Genomic DNA, 21,395 nt, shown 5'->3' on the forward strand with positions numbered 1-21,395 from the left:
TGGTATTTAAGAATTAACATTTATCTTAGTATGTATTTGGATTTGTACTTGCAGTCTACACATGGCTAATCTAAAAGTTACCTCGTGGGTATTTAAAAGAAAATAGAGAGTTATCTTCAGCCCTCCTAGTGCGTAGACTTTGAAGATGGCTGGATTTCAAGGACAAAAGCCAGATCGAACAGGTTTCCTGGAATTCTTGAAAAATTATTTTAGTTTGACCGAGTATTTATGATTCAGGAGAAAGGAATGGAGTCCAGGGGGAAAAAACAACCCCCCCTGAGAGGAAGAGGTCAGATTCTGAAGCAGCGGGGTGGACATTCCAGTGATGGAGATTTGAAGCAAGAGAGGAATGTGGGCCTGAGGATGGGAGAACAAAGTTGGAAGTTGTAAATTTTTGATGAAGTGACTTCCGGGGAGAGTTGAATGTCAAGCTACTGTATCTGGCCTTTGAAGAAGTCATTTTTGATGAACTGCTGCAAGTCCTTTCTCTCACACATAGTCCCTTTAGTTTTTGTTTTTCTTTTGTTCCTCAACACTTCGGTGAAGGCTCAGTCATACAAATTTGGATGTTGTGAAAAAAGTAAAAGACTGAGGTGTGAAGAAAAATAAAACATACTTATTAAGGTAGATTCTTAAATTGCTTTTGAGAAAGCCCATTTTCCTCAAAAGGAATTAGCATTTTAATATAAACCTTCAACTTTTCTTTTTTTACAGTTAATTTGGGAAACACGGTAAGAGAAGGAGATCTTGTTTTTGTTGGAAACATGAGCTTTTTTCTTTTTGACTTAGAAACCATTTATTCTTCTGATGTATAAGCATATTTTACATAGTCTGGTTAATACATCAAGTGTATAATGTGAGAGGTCCCTTAAAAATGCTAAGACCACACACGTTAAACTCAGCTACACATTGTATTAGGCTATTAGACAAATGTCACTTTTAATAACACAACACATACATATTATACTTTTTTTTTCCACTGACAGAGGAACATGCCTTTCAAAAATATTTTATTGGGTGAAACTTTCTTATTCTCAGGAAATTTTTGGTTCTTTAATATAATTTATTATGCCTTTTAAAATTCTGATAAAAGCATTGGTACATTATAAATACCTGTAAAGAAAATAGAGTTTAAAATTCGGAGGGAAATATTATATAAGTTTCCTCTTTTACATTTTCACAAAAATCCACACAGGCACTAAGAAAGGCCGATAAAAATATTTTATGCCTGAACAATACACTCCAGGTTGGAAACATTCAAACATGACTTTATTTAAATATTAAAGCTTCTCTAGAGCGAACCTTTGGCTACAATCCAATAAGTTGGTTGGGGTTTTAACCAGGAAAAGATTCTGTTAGAAGGATAAAAAAGAAAGCTTCATACAGTGAGCATGAGAGTAGGAAAGGGGAAAAAAGATGAGTTTTTGTTTATTACCATTCATTGGCCTCTCTGGGCCTTAGCTTTGTTTTTTTAGTTGACAACTTATCTAATAACTCTCTGGTCCTTTTTGGCTTTAATACTTTTTGATGTGCTGCAATTTTCAAAATTCTGTCCAACACTCTGTATCAAACAACATGTGAAACTTCTCAGGATAGAGTGATACTGCAGTTGTTTTAGGAGAACATCCTAAAAGCATCATGGGATTGCTCTGCAAATACTTCTGTTGTGCGTAAATACAAATGGTAGGCTAGGAGGTGAAACTTGGTCTTACCCACCACACTTCAAACCATAGCAAGTGACAGACTCTAGAGTTCTCTTTCTGGTCTAGTTCATGTGTGGCATTCTGAAGTTGCAACTTTACAGTAGAATTACAGCAAACGCAATGGGAGAATACTGGCATTGTAGGTGACTGGAGCCTTTGCGAGTGCATAGAAATTGGGAAGCTAGGGGTTGACAGTTAATGAATTCAGTGTAAATGGCATCCAGGGGAGGCAAGATGAGACAAATATATCAAACTAGATTTCAGAGGTATTTTCAGGGGTCTCAAATACCATTTTTTCCCACCTATCAATTAACCAGATCATGGCAAATTCTCATAGTTATTGATTATACAGATCCTACCTGAAAGAAGTAGATGATTTTTTTTTTCTGAATACCTTTACACTTTGTGTGTGTTGTTTCATGCAGCTGTGGGAAAAATGAAGTGCTTGTTGGGTCCTGACCTACCGGTAAGGTAGCCACTGTGAGCAACATGGAGTAGGGCACCTCCGGGACCCGGCACTCAAATCTAGCTGGGCAGCTGCTCTTCAGTGCCAGCCAACTGTTGCCAGGAAGAAACATGGGGCTGAGAATCAAGTTTTATGTGAAATTTCATATTTTCCAGTAATCACTCATTTTTGAAATCATTTGGCATGCCAAAGAAAATCTACCTGAAGGACAAAATGGGGCCTGTGGACTGCCAGTTTGTGCCCTCTTGAGTTGAATCCTGGAAGCAATTCGGTAAATATTAGAATACTATCAGCTGTAGGACTGGGAAAGAGCCTTTAGTTGCAAGGAATGAACCCTCAGTTTTGAAGATCCAGAAAAACCTGTTTGAATGAATACACTTTAAAAAACAAACATAATCTCCCCTTGGCTCTCCCCATTATATTTTCCTGTTTACATTGGTTCTCTGTGTCATGAGTGGTTTCCTGTTAGTATTGTTAAAAAAAATATGACTAGGGATTTGCCAAGTCCCAAGTATAAGTTTTATTCTAAGAAAGTAATATGAATTAGTTCTCTCAGTATTCAGCTTGTGGCTGAGAAAGGAAATAGGTAACGAAAGCTTCAAAAGGGGAAACGGAGGAAGACCAGAGCACACACAAGTCCTGGTCACCTTTAGAGTCACAGAGGCCTCTACATGGCACACCACGCCAAAAAAAAAAAAGGTCTAAAACTGCTCGTACCAGGTAGCACAGATTTCAAGGACTGTTTCTGGATCTCAATGACTCAACTTCTCCCCCAAATGACCAAATGGCCGCTCCCTGAATGAGTAGTATTATGGGGTAGAAAAGTCAAGGGTATGGGTCTAATTGTGAACTCTTTCATTAGAAACTTTCTAAACCCTGTTGGGCATCACAATTCAAAGAACCATGTAGCAAAGACAGGAGACCAGTTATAGGAGCAGTTTTCTCTGCTCTCATTCTTTGCAGATTACTTCGAATTAATCTCTGGTCCAGGGGATGCCTTTTCTTTTGAGAAATGAAATGGGAGGGCTCAAGGAGGCATTCTAGTGTGGTGTGAGGACCACAAGCGAAATGAACTGTGGCTCCACAAAGAACAAAACAGTTCATCTGTGCACGCGGGGAAGATGTGTTTTGAAGGAGTCATGATCAATTCAGGAATTGGGATTTTCAACCTGAGCTCATCCCTTTCATGTGTCTAGTTTGGGGAGCAAAAGCAAGAGTTCCACAAAAGGATATTATAAGCATAAGAACCAATGGTAAAAACAAACACTTCAGACACAGGCAAAATCTAAGCGGAAGGAGGAAGCATGAATATTTCCAACTCAGGACCACACACTGATGTCAATTTTCTTCCCTCAGAATGTCCACCAGAGCCTGCAGCAGCCGGTCATCTCTGTGCTTGTAAGGTTTCGTGTTATAGAAAACATCAACATAGTCGCTGTATAGACTGTCCTCAGAGTCTTTAAGCTGGGAAGGCTTGTTCAGCTTTTCCAGGGCTTCATAGAAATTTTCATAAGGGATGTGGAGCTTTGCACTCGGAGACTTCTTTGGTGATTGCTTTGGGATTGAGTTTTTGCTGAAAGCACTTTGTAGGAGTCTCAGCATAGCCTCAGATGGGGCTGCCTCCACCAGCTCATCCCTTCTGCCCTCTGAACTGCTGCCACTGAGACTTTTTGACACAAGGGGGTTCTTTTTCAGGTTCTCTTGTGTGGACTCCTCCTAAAACACAGAATGGCACCGATAAAAGGAAGAAGATTTCTCGTTAGAGCCAAGCAAGCCAGGTGCAGCCCATGCCTACTGCCTACTCCTTGGGAGACCATTGGAGAAGCAGGGAGGGCATAAGACTTAGAAACATACTAACTTGGGGTTTGGTCCTCATTTTTATATTTACTGATGTACCCCAACACCTGTTTCATCTCCCTGAACTTCACCTATAAAATGGGAACAAGAATACTTTCATTTCTGGTGGTTTTGAAGACTGAATGAGGTGATGTATTTCTCTCCTTCACTTCTCAGCCTGTTAAAGTAGAATTCATTTTAGGGAATTTAATAAATTTGAATTCATTAATTTAAAGTTATACATTCTGGATGAAAGAAAAAAATTTAAAGAATACTATGGTTTCATCTTAAGGAAAGTAAAGAGTTGACCATTCCCACTCCCTTTCCTCCCTGCCCATGTTTTGGGAAGAAGCTGATATTAAAATATTGAATAACTCACACAGAAGGCACTAACAGTGTTTCATGGGGAAGTTTCCTGGTGGCCCCTTAGTCTGTCAGGAGCTACCCTTTCAGCCCCTGAGTTTTAAAAAAGAGGTCTTGGGAGAGATTAGGGTGATGAACCAGGTAGGGCAGAACTGGAGATGGCAGAGAAGAAGCTCTTTGTCAACCATCGCGGAAGTATCTCAACATTTTCACAACTACCGGCTTGTGAAAGAATCTACCTTAAAGAATCTTGGAGGGAGAAATACCCACAAAGTCCCTTGCCTCTGGGATTGTGAAGAGAAGGCCCTTGGGGTGGGAGGAAGCTACTTTGCAGGATATAATTGGAGCCAGAATCTGAGCTGAGGGCTTCACACAGCTAGTTTATAAGTTTCTTAGATATTATGTCTTTGTCTCTTCCAAAATACCCATCACTGAGTCAGACGTCAGGAAAGCTCATTCTGGGAATTCTGATAACCTACCTGCTACATCTGAGGCTCTGTGCTAGATGCTGGGGGATTAAGAGATAAAGAAAATGGGGGTGCCTGCCCACTGTCTGATAAGGGAGAAGCTAGCAAGCTCAGTGGGCTGAGACACAGGAATGGGAATGACTGACTAGCTATCCTATGAATTTTTTTCAGAGAAACTGTGATTCAGTAGGTTTCCTTGGAGCTGCCAAGAAATGTCAGTTAAGGAAGTGGTAAAGAGAAGCCTACAGGACCGGGTCACTTGAGCCTTGGTTTTCTTCCTGGAAAATGAACATACTAATGCCTGTCTTCTCTAGGTTACAGGGATCATTGATGACATGAGACAACATAAAAAAAAAATACTTGAAAACTAAGTGTAATACAGACGTGAGGCATGTGTGATCGAGCATAAAGAGAGCTATCTTTACAATCTGTTATGTCATAAGTGGAGAAAAGCCATGCGAGAGAATTTCATAATTTTGAATTCAGTAATTTTAATTTCTAAATTCTGGACAAAAGAATAAAGTTAAAAAACATTAGGGTTTTATGGAAAACAGTTTAGCACTCCCTTCCCTTTCCTCCCTACCCATGTTTGACTCACTCCCTGCCTGAACATTAGATCCAGCTCCCCTAACTACATTGTCAACTATGGTTCAAAGAAAGAGTGTGCGAAGAACAGAGCCACACAGACCTCCCCCAGATCCACCATCTTCTCCACCCCTCTTCTGTCATTCTGAACGGTGTTATAGGATGTGTACACACGGGGCTGTTTCATGTGTTCTGGCTGAGATGAGGTGCCATGCAAAATCAGCTTCCAGTTGACAATTCTTCCTTCATTTTGCATTCTTCCAGACTAATGAAGAAGCATACACATAATTTTAGGGTGTGTTCTGAGAAACATCAAACTCCTTAGAAATATCTATAAAATCTAATGTAAAAATTCAGCACATCCCACAGGTAGAGCACTACGTACAAAGAAGCAAGTCACTGAGGGGCGCCTGGGTGGCGCAGTCATTAAGCGTCTGCCTTCGGCTCAGGGCGTGATCCCGGCGTTATGGGATCAAGCCCCACATCAGGCTCGTCCGTCCGCTATGAGCCTGCTTCTTCCTCTCCCACTCCCCCTGCTTGTGTTCCCTCTCTCTGGCTGTCTCTATCTCTGTCAAATAAATAAATAAAATCTTTAAAAAAAAATTAAAAAAAAAAAAGAAGCAAGTCACTGGATTCACTGTTGCCATGAAAATGGCATTTTATAGGGTCAAGGATTTAAAGCCTGATTATTTGCTTCATTTGATTAAAAAAGCAAAACTCTTTATATGAATGTTCTTTTCTATTCTGTTCTTGGAAAGTCGACTGTACCTTCTATAAACAGAATTATGTTTAATAATTATCAACTTGTAGAAACATTCCAGTGGCGGGGGGGAAGCCTCTATGGAGTATTATGAATAGACTTCAATATTAACCAGCCCTTAAAAACTGTATATTTATGGGAAGAGTAATCATTTTCAGAAGCTCAACACTTATGCTAAAAATAATATGCTGAAATGTAAAATATCTAAAGAAAATCTGAAAGTGTAGAGTCAGATTTTATAGACTTGATATAAAATAGTCTCATCTTGATAAACAGATTTTCTTAGTTTTCTTAAAAATTGAGTTAGGGGTGCCTGGGTAGCACAGTCGGTTAGGTTAAGCATCTGACTCTGGGTTTTGGCTCAGATCAGGATCTCAGGGTGGTGAGATGAAGTCCTGCGATGGGCTCTCTGCTCAGTGAGGAATGTGTTTGAGATTCTGTCTTCCTCTCCTCTGCCCCTCCCACTCCTGCTTACTCCCTCACTCTCTCTAAAATAAATAAATAAATCTTTAAAAAAATTGAGTTAAAGACCAGAGTTCAAGTTCAAGAATAGGACCACTTCCTAAGAACAGAAAGCTATTCTGGAAGAAAAAGGAAACAATGATTATAGAATTTATATTAATTTAATGGAAATCTTCAGGAATTTAAATAATTCCTGAATTCTTTTTAAATAATTATCTAGACTTTGAAATCTGGTGCTGATTCTTGTAACACTTCTATCTTGGGAAAGCTCAGACCAAGAGCCCTATTCATTTATGTGCTCAGCCTGCAGAAAATACTGGAGAAATGATGCAAAAGTAGATAATTCAGATGTTTTTGGCTTTTTGTTCAGACACTCCTTACTCTATTTTTGTCACTGTGAGTTACAATTTTAGAAAGATACCAAAGAGTGTTAGTAAACAGAGTGAAAGAGAAATGAGAAATGCTTTTCAGTTTGTTTCATAACTGAAACAAAACAAACCAAAGAAGTCATATTAAATAAGATATCTTGTCTAACAAGTAAATAGCCACTGCAGTAAATATTGGTAAGAGTTTCTTCCTGTGACCCCAGCAGAATGTCAAAGCAAAGCTTTTGTAGCGTTTAACTGTCTTTGTGAATACGGGTGATTCTGGTGGCTGAGCAGGTCATGTGGCTGGCTGCATTCTGACATTGAAACACTTAGATTTGTCACACTGTGTCATTATTAACCAATGTATCTTCTTTTCTTTCTTATAGTATGGCTTATTTATTTATGTAATCAAATCAATTCAATCAATCTATAAAGCCAAGTGTGTAGAGACTGAAACATTACACCTTTTCCTTACTTTACTAGGGAGTGACCAGAGCTCCTTAGGGCCTTGATTAGATGATACCAGCGTTAAAAGTACTTTAAAATGTTTAAAAGTGAGCATGTGTTCCTATATCTTTTCATTTATACTTACCATGTCTGTAATTCGCAAAGTCCAAGTGCCTATGGGATTCTCTCCCCACGTGTGAACAGACATGAAGTCCCAATTCTTAAAGCCGTTAGGAGATGTATCCCGCTCTCTTTCAGCCAACAGTACAGTGCTGGTCCCTATTTTCATGCAACAAACATCAATTAATGAATGTCCTATCAACTCTGAGAATAGGATATACTCTAGCATCTGCTAACTGAAAATGAAAAATGGGAGAGATTACCCCTCCTAATTTTCCCTTTCTGTATAAGACCAGGATAGAGATGTTCATTAAAGAAAGTTTTTATCCATAGCAATTATCACATTTGCTGGCATATAAGAAGTTCTCAATAAATATTTTGGCAAAATATTGAATGAATATATTGATTAAGGTTTATTTGAATAAGGAGAACTCATAGAACTACATTTATAAATGGTAGAGTCAAAGACCTAAAATCCATTTAAGTGGAACTATCATTTTGAAATTTAAGAGGAAATCTTGAAAATTTAGCTGATGCCTGAGCCTATAATTTAGTGTAGACATTAAAAAAAATAAAGCTATATCAATTTAATAATCTCTTCTCATATAGAAACTAGTAGTAGTTGTTAACTCTAAATTTTCAAATTCAAACTCTCTATAGATCTAAGTGAAAGGGTCACGTTAACTCTAGGGCCACCAATGAGAAAACATTCCACCCATATTTCAGGCCAGCTCCAATAAATCTAGAAAGCATAACTCCAAAATTAACAGAGCCTAGTCCAAACCTCCGGGAAGTTTATATCCTGGAAGGAGATGATAAAGAGAGCTCATCCTTCTTCATACATCACCTATAGCAATCAAATTTAGTCAGGTGAATCCTACTAAAACATAAAAGAGGATTAGGAAGCATTTCCTGGTTGGATTATAGTTTATGGTTCACAAGCTCTTCCCCATCCATGATCTCATCTGAGTTAGTACTTTCTCAGGAAAGGGCACTTGCCTGTTCATATGGCCTTTACGATACCATCCTGGGATATTTGTTAGTTTTCTCAGTCCTCTTTCATGGATCAGAATTCCTAATTTTTCAGTTGATTCCTAGGATGTGTCTGATATATCTGTCAGTGTTATTACTTAACTATCACAGTAACTTTCACTAATGTGTTACCTGTAAGAAATGAATGATAGACCAGTGGCCTGGGAAAATGAAAACAGTTTGAAAATGTGTAACTCCAGAAAGGTTTATTAACTGATATTATTTGAATAGACCTCTTTCTCTGCTTATCTAAGGACAAGTGGGAATGAGCAGGCAGAGTTCTGATGCTAAGAAAAATGAAAAATAAGCATAATTTTTTAAGTCCTGAAAAACATCTGGGAAACTCAGTCATAAGAAAATCATTGATTTAAAATTATTCAATATACTCTTAAACATTTAAAGAAACTATTTAGAATAAACTTAAGAAGTTTTTAAAAAGCTTACCAGCAGCAGAAGTGAGTGTAACATGAAGGTCTCCTCTTCGGGAATATTCAATCGTTGCTTCAAATTGCACATGTTCCAGGGACTTGATGGCATTTTCTTGTCCTTCACAAGCTCTTGTTGGAATTTCAATGATAACTTCTCCATTACCTTTCAGGGCTCTAAATACATTTTTAAAAATCACTGAATAAAGTACATCTTTTCTTCTTTGTATTTTAGGCAAATATATACACATTAGTCTTGACTAGATACTCAACTAAGCTTGTTGTCTCTCCCTATTAATGAATAGAATCCAATTCAGTAGTAGCTATAAATAAATTTTAAAGTATAAAAAATGGTAAAGTTTTTACAGAAATAAAAAAAAATCTACAATTTTTATGGATTTATTTTTTATCTTTATACAAAAGACTACCAATAGCCAAAGCAACCCTGAAAAAGAACAACAAAGCTGGAGACATTACACTTCCTCATTTCAAAATATATTTCAAAACTATAGTAATCAAAACAGTATGGTACTGGCATAAAGACAAACATACAGACCAATGTAACAGAATAGAGAACTTAGAATTAAACCCATGCATATATGGTCAACTAATCTTCAACAAGGATGCCAAGAATACTCAATGGGGAAAGGGGAGTCTCTTCAGCAAAGGTTGCTGGGAAAACTGGATATCCACATGCAAAATAATGAAATCAGATGCGTATCTAATGTCATACACAAAAATCAACTTAAAATGGAGTTAAGACTTAAACATAAGACCCGAAATTCTAAATCTAGAAGAAAACATCGGGAAGAAGCTTCATGACGTTGGTCTTGGCAGTGATTTCATGGTTAAGACACCAAAAGCACAGGCAACCAAAACAAGTAGGAATACATCAAGCTAAAAATCTTCTGCATAGTAAAGGAAACCATCACCCAAAATGAAAAGACAACCTATAAAACAGGACAAAATAATGCAAACCATATATCTGATAAAGGGTTAATTTATAAAATATATAAGGAACTCCTACAGCTCAATAGCAAAAAAAAAAAAAAATTAATAACCTGACTAAAAAATGAGCCAAGAACTTAAATAGACATTTCTCTAAAAAAGACATACCAATGGCCGACAGGTATATGAAAAAATTTTCAACTTCACTAATCATCAGGAAAATGCAAATCCAAACACCTGTCGGGATGGCTGTTACCAAAAAAAGCAAAAGACAGCAAGTGTTGGAGAAGATGTGGAGAAATTTGAACCGTTGAACAATTGTTGGGAATGCAAAGTGGTGCAGCCGCTATGGAAAACAGTATAGAGGCTTCTCAAAAAATTAAAAAGAGCACTACCATATGATCCAGCAATCCCACCTCTGGATATTTATCCAAAATAATTGAAAACAGGATCTTGAAGAGATCTCATGTTCATTGCAGCACTATTCACAATGGTCAAGATGTGGAAGCAACCTAAATGTCTATCAACAGATGAAGGGATAGAGAAAATGTGGTATATACATACAATGGAATATTAGCTTTAAAAAAAGGATATTGTGCAATATGCAACAATATGGATAAACCTTGAAGACATTATGTTAAGTGAAATAAATAAGTCACAGAGAGAAATACTGCATAATTCCATTCACATGATATAGCTAATATAGTCAAATTCATAGATTCAAAATGTGGAATTGTGGTTTAGTGGGGCTAGGGGAAGGGGAAAATGGAGAGTTACTAATCAATGGGCATAAAATTTTAGTTAAGCAAGATGAGTAAGTTCTAGAGATCAGCTATTAAAACAACGGTACTTAGAATCAACAATAATGTGTTGTACACGTAAAAATTAAGAGAATAGATCTCATGTTAAGTCTTGTTACCAAAATAAGATAAAACAGAAAAGAAAATGGTAAGGAACACAGATATAAGAATATGATGTTATTTGCTGTGGAATTGAATTCGGGCAGGTTTGCCTTGGACCCATCAAAAACTGGTCCATTATTAGTCCAATCAACCCTCTTAAGAAATGATATCATCTCCTTAATGAATGTTCCCTAGAGCTCCCGCTCTCAGATATTTCGTGTGAGTGGGTCTTTAGTAGAATCATGGTTGCCTTGATAGAATCAACAAAACAGTTATTCTAGATTCTGCTTCTGTGGCCAGACGTGGTAGGCTGGATATAGTCTCTGTAAAAGCAGTGTGGTAGAGGATACTTCACAGAAGAGAAATCATGAATCACATAGTACTGTGGCATGAAGTGAGGCTCTTCTGGAAATAGGTTTTGGATAATACTGGTTGGAAAGTACTGCATTTAATCAATTCTAATATGCATTTTGAGAAAAAATTACCTTAACATCTTTGAATTTGGGATGAATCTTAAAACTGGTGGTTGGTAATAGTTTAATTGGCAGTGATTTTCCTTAGCGATAAACAAAACAGTGATACATCTTAAACTGAACATAGGTAGACCAGGAAATGGAAAATGGTAACATGCTAACATGATTTGCAGATTTCCGAGCTCATGGTGATTCCCATGGACCCACTGGGAACTATGGCAAAGGCTATCTCCATCTACTTCAGAAACGTAGGTGAGAAAAAAATTAGGCAGTGTGACAAACATTATCATCAAATACTTGAGCACACATTTCTTTAAAATTCCTGAAGACACTTACCTGGGCTCAAAGTCATTGTCCTTTACCACACACTCTTTCTTCTCGGGCACACTGGTCCAGGTCCTGGGATCAGCTAAATCCACCAGAGCTTTGGCATTTAGCAACCCAAATCCAAATCGACTATTCACCATCAAGCCTGCTCCATTCTTTTTCCATCCAGGGTTATTGTCCAGTGGGTCATACTCAGAGGTCCAGACAACCAAGTGTTGCATGTCTCGCCAAGTGAGATTTGGACTGGAGGGGAAGTGACCCAGAATATTTTTCAGGGACAAAATGATGTTTCCTTCTAAAAGTAAGCGTTAAAAACAAGCATCTTCTATTTACAGATAATGAAGTGACTTTTACCAGTATACTTATGTAATTCTGGTATGTATTTCTTTTGGAATGTTTTTTTCATTCAGAATTTAAAATACAGTACTGAACTGAAAACTTCTCCCATCTAAGTTAAGCTCCTACTATGAGTAAAATTTGGCCTTCAATAGTAAAAATGGAGGATTTGGTCCCTGATTTTTAATGACTTAAATTTAAGTGGAACAGAAATTTTAAATGACAATACTGCCTTGATGTCTTCAGTCCTCTGCTGTCTATTAACAGCCTTGGCACTTTCAACATTATGTACCCACAGATGAGGCCTTGAATTTTTCTTAGGAAGACTCAGATTTTAAAGACACAGTCTGGTTACCTACCTTTAAATACTTTTGCCTCTTTTCCTTATATATCAAAATTAAGAATACCCTTATCTTGATGAGCACTGAATAACATATGGAATTGTTGAATCATTATAGTTTACACCTGAAACTCATCTAAGACTATATGTTAACTACGCTGGAATTAAAATTTAAGACAAACAAACTGGGGCGCCTGGGTGGCTCAGTCCGTTAAGCATCTGCCTGTGGCTCAGGTCATGATCCCAAGGTCCTGGGATCGAGTCCCACAACAGGCTCCTTGCTCAAAAGGTGGGGGGTGTCCTTCTCCCTCTTCCTCTGCCTCTTCCCCAGCTTGTGTGTAAGCTCACTCTTTATCTCTCACTCAGTCTCTCAAATAAATTTTAAAAATCTTTAAAATAAAGTAAAAAATTGTCAAGAAACTCTTAGCTGCTTGAGATCACTTTTGCAAGGTACTACGCTGAATACTTTTGGGATATCAAAGGAGGTGTTTCTTGTCTTTAAGAAGCTTACAATCCAGCAAAGGAACTGTATAATTGTATAACGTACCTGCTGAATGCTGTATTCATGGCGTCGTGTATTACAGGAATTGAGAGGAGGAACTCTAGGGATGGAAGATGTGGGAAAGCTTTGCTGGAAGGAAGTGCTCTGTTTGAACTTTGAAGATTGGGTAGAATGTCAGGAAGTAGAGAGATGGAAGAGGGATGGGGCAAGAGGACAAAACCTACAAGGGGGAAGTGCAGGCTGTGGCTGGAGTACAGTGAGTAGTCTGGTTGGTGGGAGCAGGGAAGACATGATAAAGTACTGAGCCCGATGGTGAAGACCTTGCATGCCAGGAAAAGGAGCTTGTATTTTATCCTTTGGGCAATGGGGAATCAAGGATTTTTGAGTGAGGAAATGGTATAATCAGAAGTTTTGAGGGGCGCCTGGGTGGCACAGCGGTTAAGCGTCTGCCTTCGGCTCAGGGCGTGATCCCGGCGTTCTGGGATCGAAGCCCCACATCAGGCTCCTGTGCTATGAGCCTGCTTCTTCCTCTCCCACTCCCCCTGTTTGTGTTCCCTCTCTCGCTGGCTGTCTCTATCTCTGTCAAGTAAATAAATAAAATCTTTAAAAAAAAAAAAAAAGTTTTGAAAGATTAATTTATCAGCAATATAAGGTACATCAGAGATACATGGGAGTGTTGGGCCTATTAAAATGAAGATGAAGCCTTCCCAGATCACTGTATTTAAAATTTCAATTCTCCTCACAAACTCCTGAGCTCCCTTATCCTGTTTTTTTTTTCTTTTATAGTACTTATCACCTTCTAACATACTGTACAATTCATTTGTTTTGTATATTATTGATGTCTGTCTCCCGTGCTAGAATTAGCTGTAAGGAGGGCTGGGATTTTTATCTAATTCTCCAGTGTGTAACAGTCAGAAGAATGCCGGGCCCAGGGTAGATGCTGAGTTAAACATTGGTTGGTTGAACGATTGAATGTGCCTAAGGGTTTGGTGGCCCCATTAATTTTAAAACTTATTGCTATTAGTCATTAGATTCTTTCAAGATCACAAGTTTTTCCTTAGCTTTGTGTTGTTTCTATCAAGCCAATCAAGTATTATTTAATAAATACCCAAGTGTGTAGTCTTTAGGTTTTCCATCTTAGCACTAAGTTGTGTAACAACCATCAGGGGAATCTGGCTCAATTTGCTCTCTTTCCCCAGAGCCCCAAATGTACTGGTTAAGCAATCCCCAGGTGACAAGAAAAGAGGCAGCGTACATTCTTAAACATTGAGGAGTCTGGTTCCTAGTTAAAATCCCACACGTGATTTTCAGGTTTCTTTAGAGGCATGACAAAGACTCTGCCTGGCAGGCTTTATGGGGAAACTGCCCTCCCCCCACCAGTCTGGGTGCACAGCCCATGCATTGTGGTCTCTGGAAGGAGTTGGCATCAAGGACTTAGGCCCCCTACCCGGTCAAGCTCTTCCCATATTTATATTCCCACCCCTTGTGCCTTCATTCCTAGATCTCCTTATCCTAGGTGGTGAGCAGAGGTCTTCTTTACATGTCTGCCTCTCCCAAGGCCGCCTTGTGGGGGAAGGAGGAGGAAACCTTGAAGACACTTTCACCCACTCTGACTCAGTACCCAGGACCTTCCTCTCAGGCTTCACTCTTGCCCCACGCCCACCCCAGAGTCAACAAAACGAGCAGGGCCTTAGGCTGGGGCTCCCTCAACAATGACAGAACCCCATGTCGGTGCTACTTCTTCCCCTCAGCTGGTGCACTCTTCCCTGGGGGGAAATGGAATGCGGAGTCAGCATTTTCTCTGATTTTTGACTCTTGCTTAAAACATTGTAGCAAACAATTAAAGCCTTAACTCTTTGGTTTCTGATTGAATGCTTTAATAGGCTATTCTGATACCTGGCAGCTTAGTTCTCTCTCTCTTTCATCTCAGCTCCTGACAAACTTAACAATTAGCTCTGGTGAGTGACTGATGGAGTGCAGAGAGACTGTAGGTCAGTGATTCTTACGGGTCCCAGGCCATTTGCATCATAATTACCTGTTTCACTTGTAAATAGTGACAATTCCTAAATCCCACCCTAAACCTATTGAATCAAAATATCTGAGGGTGGGGCATGATTTTTATATTTCAAAGAACCGTCTATCCGATTCTCTGTCAGAGCTAAAATAATAGGAGTTGGAAGAAAGCACACAGGCATATAACCGATTCAGACAATTAGAAGTTATTTCAAATCATGAGGTCAGACTAGGGAGTAATAGAAAGCACATCAAACCATATCCTACTACCAAAGACCTATGTGATCTTAAGCAAGTCACTTCATTTCCCTGGGCCTGAGGTGACTCATCTGTAAGACGAGAGGGTTGAGTTTGATAATCTTCAGAATTCTTTGCAATTCAGGCCTCCTATCTGCCCAGTATCATAAATACCTCATTTAGATTGTGTTTCCATGTTGGCCAACCCACATTAAGGAATAATTAACTAGCTTAGCAGAAATGGCTACTTTCTCAATATAGAAACTAATTCTGTTCTATGAAGCATTTTATTGAAATTCTTGCTTCCTTCCAGTTTTTTAAAGGAAGTTTTAGGTAAAAGCCTCTTATCAATGTGGTCAATGGGAAACATCAATTTCCCATTTGGACCATCAGTGTGAGCAGGGGTGTATATGGAAGTTGGGAAGAGGAAGTGTATTAGGGAGGTGTAAGGAAGGCAGGGTTATAATAATCAAACACAAAGCATAGACCTTCTATAGCAGAACATTTACTTTATATTTAGTTGCAGGTTTTATTATTTTTATTTTCTTTTACCTATTCTTTGCAAAATGTTCAAGGAAGCTTCATTGCCACGCAATTAGGAAAATTAAGCTTGTTTTCCTAACAGAGTTATTCTTCATTTGTGTGATTGCATTTCAAAAATGAAAAGGAGCTGCTAACAATTCCTGACAGCCTTCCTTTGTTAATTAATGCTCAACAGCATCCACAATAATTAAATTTTTTAAAACTTCATTAGGTTGCTAATCAAGGATATGTTTATAGAAAATAAGGGTTATGGAATTAAACATTGAAATTAAGCATTGCTTCTAATTAGTGTAGGTAAAGTAAACTAGAGACAAAATTCTAATGTGAAAAATCTTATGGTTTACCTGGGTTAGCCTCTAAACACATGTAAGTAAGCCCAGATATTCAAGATTTTCTAACCTGGAGACTTTCCAACATTGCACAACTCTGAGTCAAGGATTTCTTTGACGTGCTTTATCTAAAGGTTTTATGCCATATTGAAATTCTATTTCCCTTCCTCTAGCCTTTCATGAAAATGGAAGATTGGTTCATCTGTATGTTTAATACCTCCAGAGGTGTAAAGGGATTTAATGTTTTACTTCAGAATTTTGCTCTCTATTAAAAATTATTCTGATTCCTTTGCTCTCACCTCAGAAGACTGGGGTTGTTGCCTGCTATCTTTCTTAAGTATTCTGACTGCTTAACAATAACGGTGCCAGAGTCATTAGTCTAAGGAATTCCTATCTCTCATTATATATATCTATAAATATATAGAATATGCCTATTAACTACCCTATCGAGCATCTTTACAACCACAGCTGGATGAGATTACAGGAAAACCTTTTTACAGCAGTTATTTCTTGAAATATAGGGAAGGTACTACCAGCATTAAAACTGGCTGGGATACTTGTTAAAAACGAGGATTCCTAGGCCACGTACCAGACACTTATGAATCTGAGTGGCTGGCACTAGGATTTGGGAGCCTGTCTACTAATTAAACTCCTAAGGTGACTGATTATGCAGGTGTTCAGAAACCACTCCTCCAGGAAGGGAAAGTATTCCTCTAAACATATCTGAGCCATCTACCATTCTTTCTCCTTCCTTCTCTTCCCATTCCCCGGCATTCTAGCTATGTCGTCTTTAAAATAGCATGAAAAGTAATCTGCCTGTAACAAGGAACCTTTTATGAAAAACTCAGCAGCACATGAGTTACGGCAGTCCTCTATCAGGATCGAGTTTCTTAAGGCCCCTTTCTTAGAGGGGATGATAGACTGCCCTTCAGCATCTCCTCCCCCTTGCAGTGCTGTGGGAAAGGGTGAGATACCCTAGCTCAGGGCACAGGTTTGAGGTCACACAGACCTGACTGTGCATCTCTTTGTGGGATCTTGGTTACATTCCTCAACCTCTCTAAGCCTCAATTTCTTCTTTTATAAAATGCAACTGATAATTTCTTTTTCACAAGGTTGTTGTAAGGATTTGAACTAGTATTATACACAAAGAAGTTAGCGCAGTGTCCAGCCCATAGGAAGAACCTTACAAATCCTGAATGTTCTTTTTCTTGATAAAATAGCCCACCGTTTCTCTTCAGTCTCCATAGTTGTTCCCTGAGCAGCACTTGGTTAAATGATTTCTCCCAATCTTGATTATCTAGGGGCACTCTTAGAAATACTGGCTTTCAGAGTTTCTGAAATAATCATCTCCATATAGACAATTGACTAGAATTCAGAAAACGGTCTACTTGAGAACAGACACTTGAAGAATTTCCATCTACTTTGGCAGACAGTATATGAAATGTAAGCTAGATCATGTCCATCTTACTGATGATTGAATCAGAAAGAAAGGAATTGAATTCTTATTGTATGTACCAGGGAGATCATGGATTCTTAATCTCTCTTAAATCATAAACAGTGTGAGAATCTGATAGACCTTACACACCATTCCTTCAGAAAAATGTCATATACACACAAGCAATTCTGCACCTAGTTTCAAAGGAGTCCCTGAACTGCCAGAGCCTCAACTTTGTTATCCCAGAGCAATGCATGAAGCTCCTGCTTTAAAACTAACATATTAAAGATTAACTGAAGTTAATGAGGCTAGATCATTCTTAGGTCATTTCCTCCTTGCACAGAAAAAAGTTTGAAATTTTAGAAATCAGAGGTTACAATTTTAAGTTTTCAGTTCTTACACGAAATTAATATTACAACTGATCAGTGAGACAGGTGTTTCTATTATACTGGTCACTAGACAAGGATGGCTTGGGCCTGGCTAGTTATATTTATATGTATCTGATAGGTGTTGGGTAGAGAAGACTTAAAATTTTAAGGATTTTTTAATAGCTCCTTGGAACTAACAGCTTATATCCTCAAATCATAAATATCATAAGACTATTTTACCACCTATGTGAAACTGCTTGCCTTCATTGAAACTTATTTTCTTCTTCTCTGGACTTTTCACCACCAAACTCAACAATTAATGTTGGTTGACCTTTATTTGCTGATTCCTTCAATTTCAAATCAGAGAATCTTAAAAAGGGAAGAGGTTTGAAAAATTGGTCTGATCCAACCCCTCCATTTTCTAGATGGTAAATTAAGCCCTCAGTTGGAGATTAACTTGCCTAAGGTCACACAGCTAATGATATGCCTAGAACTTGAAGCCATGTGTTCCTCGCACTTTTGAGTGCTTAGATTATTCTTCCTTGAATCCAAATTCAAGGATCTGCTGGTGCCATCTTCTCTTGTATTCATAGGCTCCACCCCCTATCCATTCCCTTCCTGTCACAAGTGAACTCACATTCTGAACATAGCTCTTCTGCTGGGCCCCAGAGCTTCCAGTGTCCCTGCTTCTGACTGAGCCCTGGGATTTGCTCTTCCCTTACCAGACATCTTCCCAACCCCTCCAAGTAGGTAAACTCTTGGTACAAACCTTGCTAGGTCTGTCTTTCTTAGCCACTGTGGTCATCTCCTGGCTGAGATACCAGGACCAAACTACAACTCCATAGGTGGCCCAGGGCTCTTGAATCTACGCTGGACTCTCCAGAACAAAGACTTAGCAATTCGGGGGTTTTTCCAGCTGTGGCAGAAGCTGAGGTGTTCTATTTTCTGCTATTATGAACCTCGTCTACTGAATATGACATGAGGAGAAAGCTTTGTTCTCTCTCTAGAGAATATAGATATTCTTCTAGGATAAGCTTCTTATTAGGAAGGATAACAGTAACTTACAAATTTAACCACTTCCTCTATCATGCAACCGTAGCACCTGACTTGGTGTTTAAAGTGTTCTCCCTACCAGAAAGCAGAAACAAGGACAAATAAAAAGCTGTGGCTCCAACGTGTGCAGCAGTTAGATTTTTTTCCCTCTGTATTAAGAGGTGGACTATTGGGTAACCAATATGAGGAGCAAAATACTGTTAAATATCCTGTTAAATCCCTTTTTAACATCATACACTGAAATTCCAGGGGAATTTAGAACTTAAATATGGTAAAGGAACCATAATAAAAGACAGAAATAAATGTCAATGAATTTGGGGTTGTAAATATTTTTCTGAGCATGAAAGCAAAGGAAAACACCTTAAAGAAAAGTACGGGCAAATGTAACTATGTACATACTAACTTCTTTGCAATAAAAATTACATATAAATAAAATTAAAGGTAAATGTCAAACTAACCAAGCATTAATAGCTTCTCTAAACTAAGGCCATAAAACAAAATCAAGGTCATAAAAGAGCAATCACAGATGACAAATGGCCAAAGAATAGAAGATACTGAGCTTCATTGCTAGAGAAATGAAAGCTTATAAAGTTGAGATGCCATTTTCCCCTATCAAAATAGCAAACATTTAAAAGATGATAAGAGTAACTTTGGTAAGGAAGCTGGTGCTTTCACACATACGGTGTTGGTGGGAAAATAAAATGATATAATCTTTCTAAACAGTAACTTGTCAATGAGCACCAAATCATTAAAACATGCACACCCTTTGACCCAGAAATTCTAATCAGGGGTGTTTGTCTTGAAATTACCAGAGATGACAACCAATATTTATGGACAAGAGTGGGTATCTAAACATAATTCGATGACTTTAATATAATTTGCATTTATGTAATGGGATACTACAAAAAGATAAAAATTCTGTTTTTAATTCTCATGTCCCCTGATATGTTAGATCAGCTTGAGGACTGGGCTTATATAATCTTGGGGGGGGGGCGTTCTATAAGGTTGTTGTTCTCAATACTACCCACAGGAAGTTATCTGCACAAAGTCTTTCCTGGTGAGAAGAAACAGAAGTGAAAAGGCCTTTCGGCTGAGTGGGAGAAAAATTGGGAGGAAAGCATGAATTTGTAAAGGTCAGGGAACACTGAGTTAGCCATGAGAACATGCTCTTAAAAGATTATAGGGTAGATTTTAAAGAATGACAATGTGTTTACAAAGGTCCCAATTTTGTAAGATGTGTGTGTGTTAAATCTACACTGAGACGTTAACAGGAAGCGAGCTTATTTTTGTGATTATTTTTTATAGTTTCCTGAGTTTTCTATTGTAAGCATAATTCGGAAAACAAGATACGTTGTTAAGGAGAGGCAGCAAGGGTGACTACAAGTTTCCTGGGCCTTACTTTGCTTCCAGCGCCAGAGCGAAGATGCCAGCAGCCAGGGGTGCCGAGGCCGAGGTGCCCGTGTGGGTCTCTGTGCAGTCATTGTGCAGGTCAGCGCTTGTCTGGGTAGCATCCGGAGGGAAAGAAATGTGGGAGAACATGTGAAGAGTGTGCCCCTGTCCCTGGGGGTTAACCCTACCCATGGCCGCATCTGCTCTGATCGGGAAACTCAGCTGATTTCCCTCCCTCCTTCCTCCTCTAAACCACGGGCGGATGTTTGCCATCTGCGGGTATTTTAGTTCACTCTCCTCTATATGCAACTTGTCTATAATTCTGGCATCAGGCTGCCTTTTCTGGGGATGAAGTACTCCCACTATGAATATTTTCTCTTCTGAGATTCCCAAACGACAGTCTGTCTGTGAAGAAGGGACAGTTTCAAAATCACTGTGAATCATGCTGGCCCATTAATCATCAGGTCCATTGTGTTTAGTCTGGCATATTTAGAAATTCTGCCTCATGCAAAATTCCCTTTTGCCTTCAGACTGACATCTGACTGTCTCTTGGGCACAAGGACGGGAAGCCACCTGCTTTGGGCCACCTGAGCTTCTTGCACAAAATGTGTTCAGTGTGTAGTTTGTGTTCATTGTTGACATAATTTGATGGCCCTGACTTAGTGTCCATATTCACCCTTTGGTGAAAATGGTGTTTTTCAACTGAAAAATGTGCTAGACTCTGATCTGGTTTCAGATTGTCCCATGGGCACGTCACTCGGTTTCCCCATCTGTAGAATCGGGTTGACATTTCCTGATTCATATCCTGAGGCCGAAATGAGAGCCTGTCTGTGAAAGCATTCTTACACAATGTTACTGCACGTAAGGAATTACCCGGGCTAATTTTAGCTTAATGAAGAGGTTGCCGAGACTGAAGGGAAGAAACCAAAAAGACTTCCAATCAGGCTGCCTTAAGGACCACAGTGGTGCTGGCTGAGCAAGTAGTCAGGCCAAAGGATTACTAACAAGACACCCACCCGGGCTCCCGCATTATCATTTTTAGCTAGGGATTTCAATGTGTGGGAGGGAGGTGTAAAAAAATAATTTGTTCTATTATCACCTCCTTTGGCTTCCCACTTGGAGTCGCTGAGTTTCGCAAGTTATGGTGGCACTGCTCCTTAGAGGGT

At 38.8% G+C, this 21,395-nt stretch overlaps 1 protein-coding gene across 2 annotated transcripts in view; it reads right to left on the reverse strand.

Moving 5' to 3' along the window:
* Positions 1–775: 775 nt before the first annotated feature.
* PCSK1 (proprotein convertase subtilisin/kexin type 1) overlaps positions 776–21,395 on the reverse strand; it is a 42,477-nt gene continuing 21,857 nt past the window's right edge. Inside the window, exons 9-14 of one of the 2 annotated variants that reach the window (XM_002926423.4) lie at positions 20,240–20,340; positions 11,694–11,927; positions 9,054–9,211; positions 7,603–7,736; positions 5,524–5,685; positions 777–3,885 (exon numbers count right to left, since the gene is read on the reverse strand). In XM_002926423.4, the coding sequence (XP_002926469.1) occupies positions 3,508–3,885; positions 5,524–5,685; positions 7,603–7,736; positions 9,054–9,211; positions 11,694–11,927; positions 20,240–20,340 (1,167 nt within the window). In that variant the 3' untranslated portion in view covers positions 777–3,507. Of the gene's footprint in view, positions 3,886–5,523; positions 5,686–7,602; positions 7,737–9,053; positions 9,212–11,693; positions 11,928–20,239; positions 20,341–21,395 lie in introns of both variants that reach the window. The other variant, XM_034656533.1, reaches the window with a different exon arrangement.

The sequence above is a fragment of the Ailuropoda melanoleuca genome, chromosome 3 (genome assembly GCF_002007445.2).
Source record: "Ailuropoda melanoleuca isolate Jingjing chromosome 3, ASM200744v2, whole genome shotgun sequence".
Classification (NCBI taxonomy): domain Eukaryota; kingdom Metazoa; phylum Chordata; class Mammalia; order Carnivora; family Ursidae; genus Ailuropoda; species Ailuropoda melanoleuca.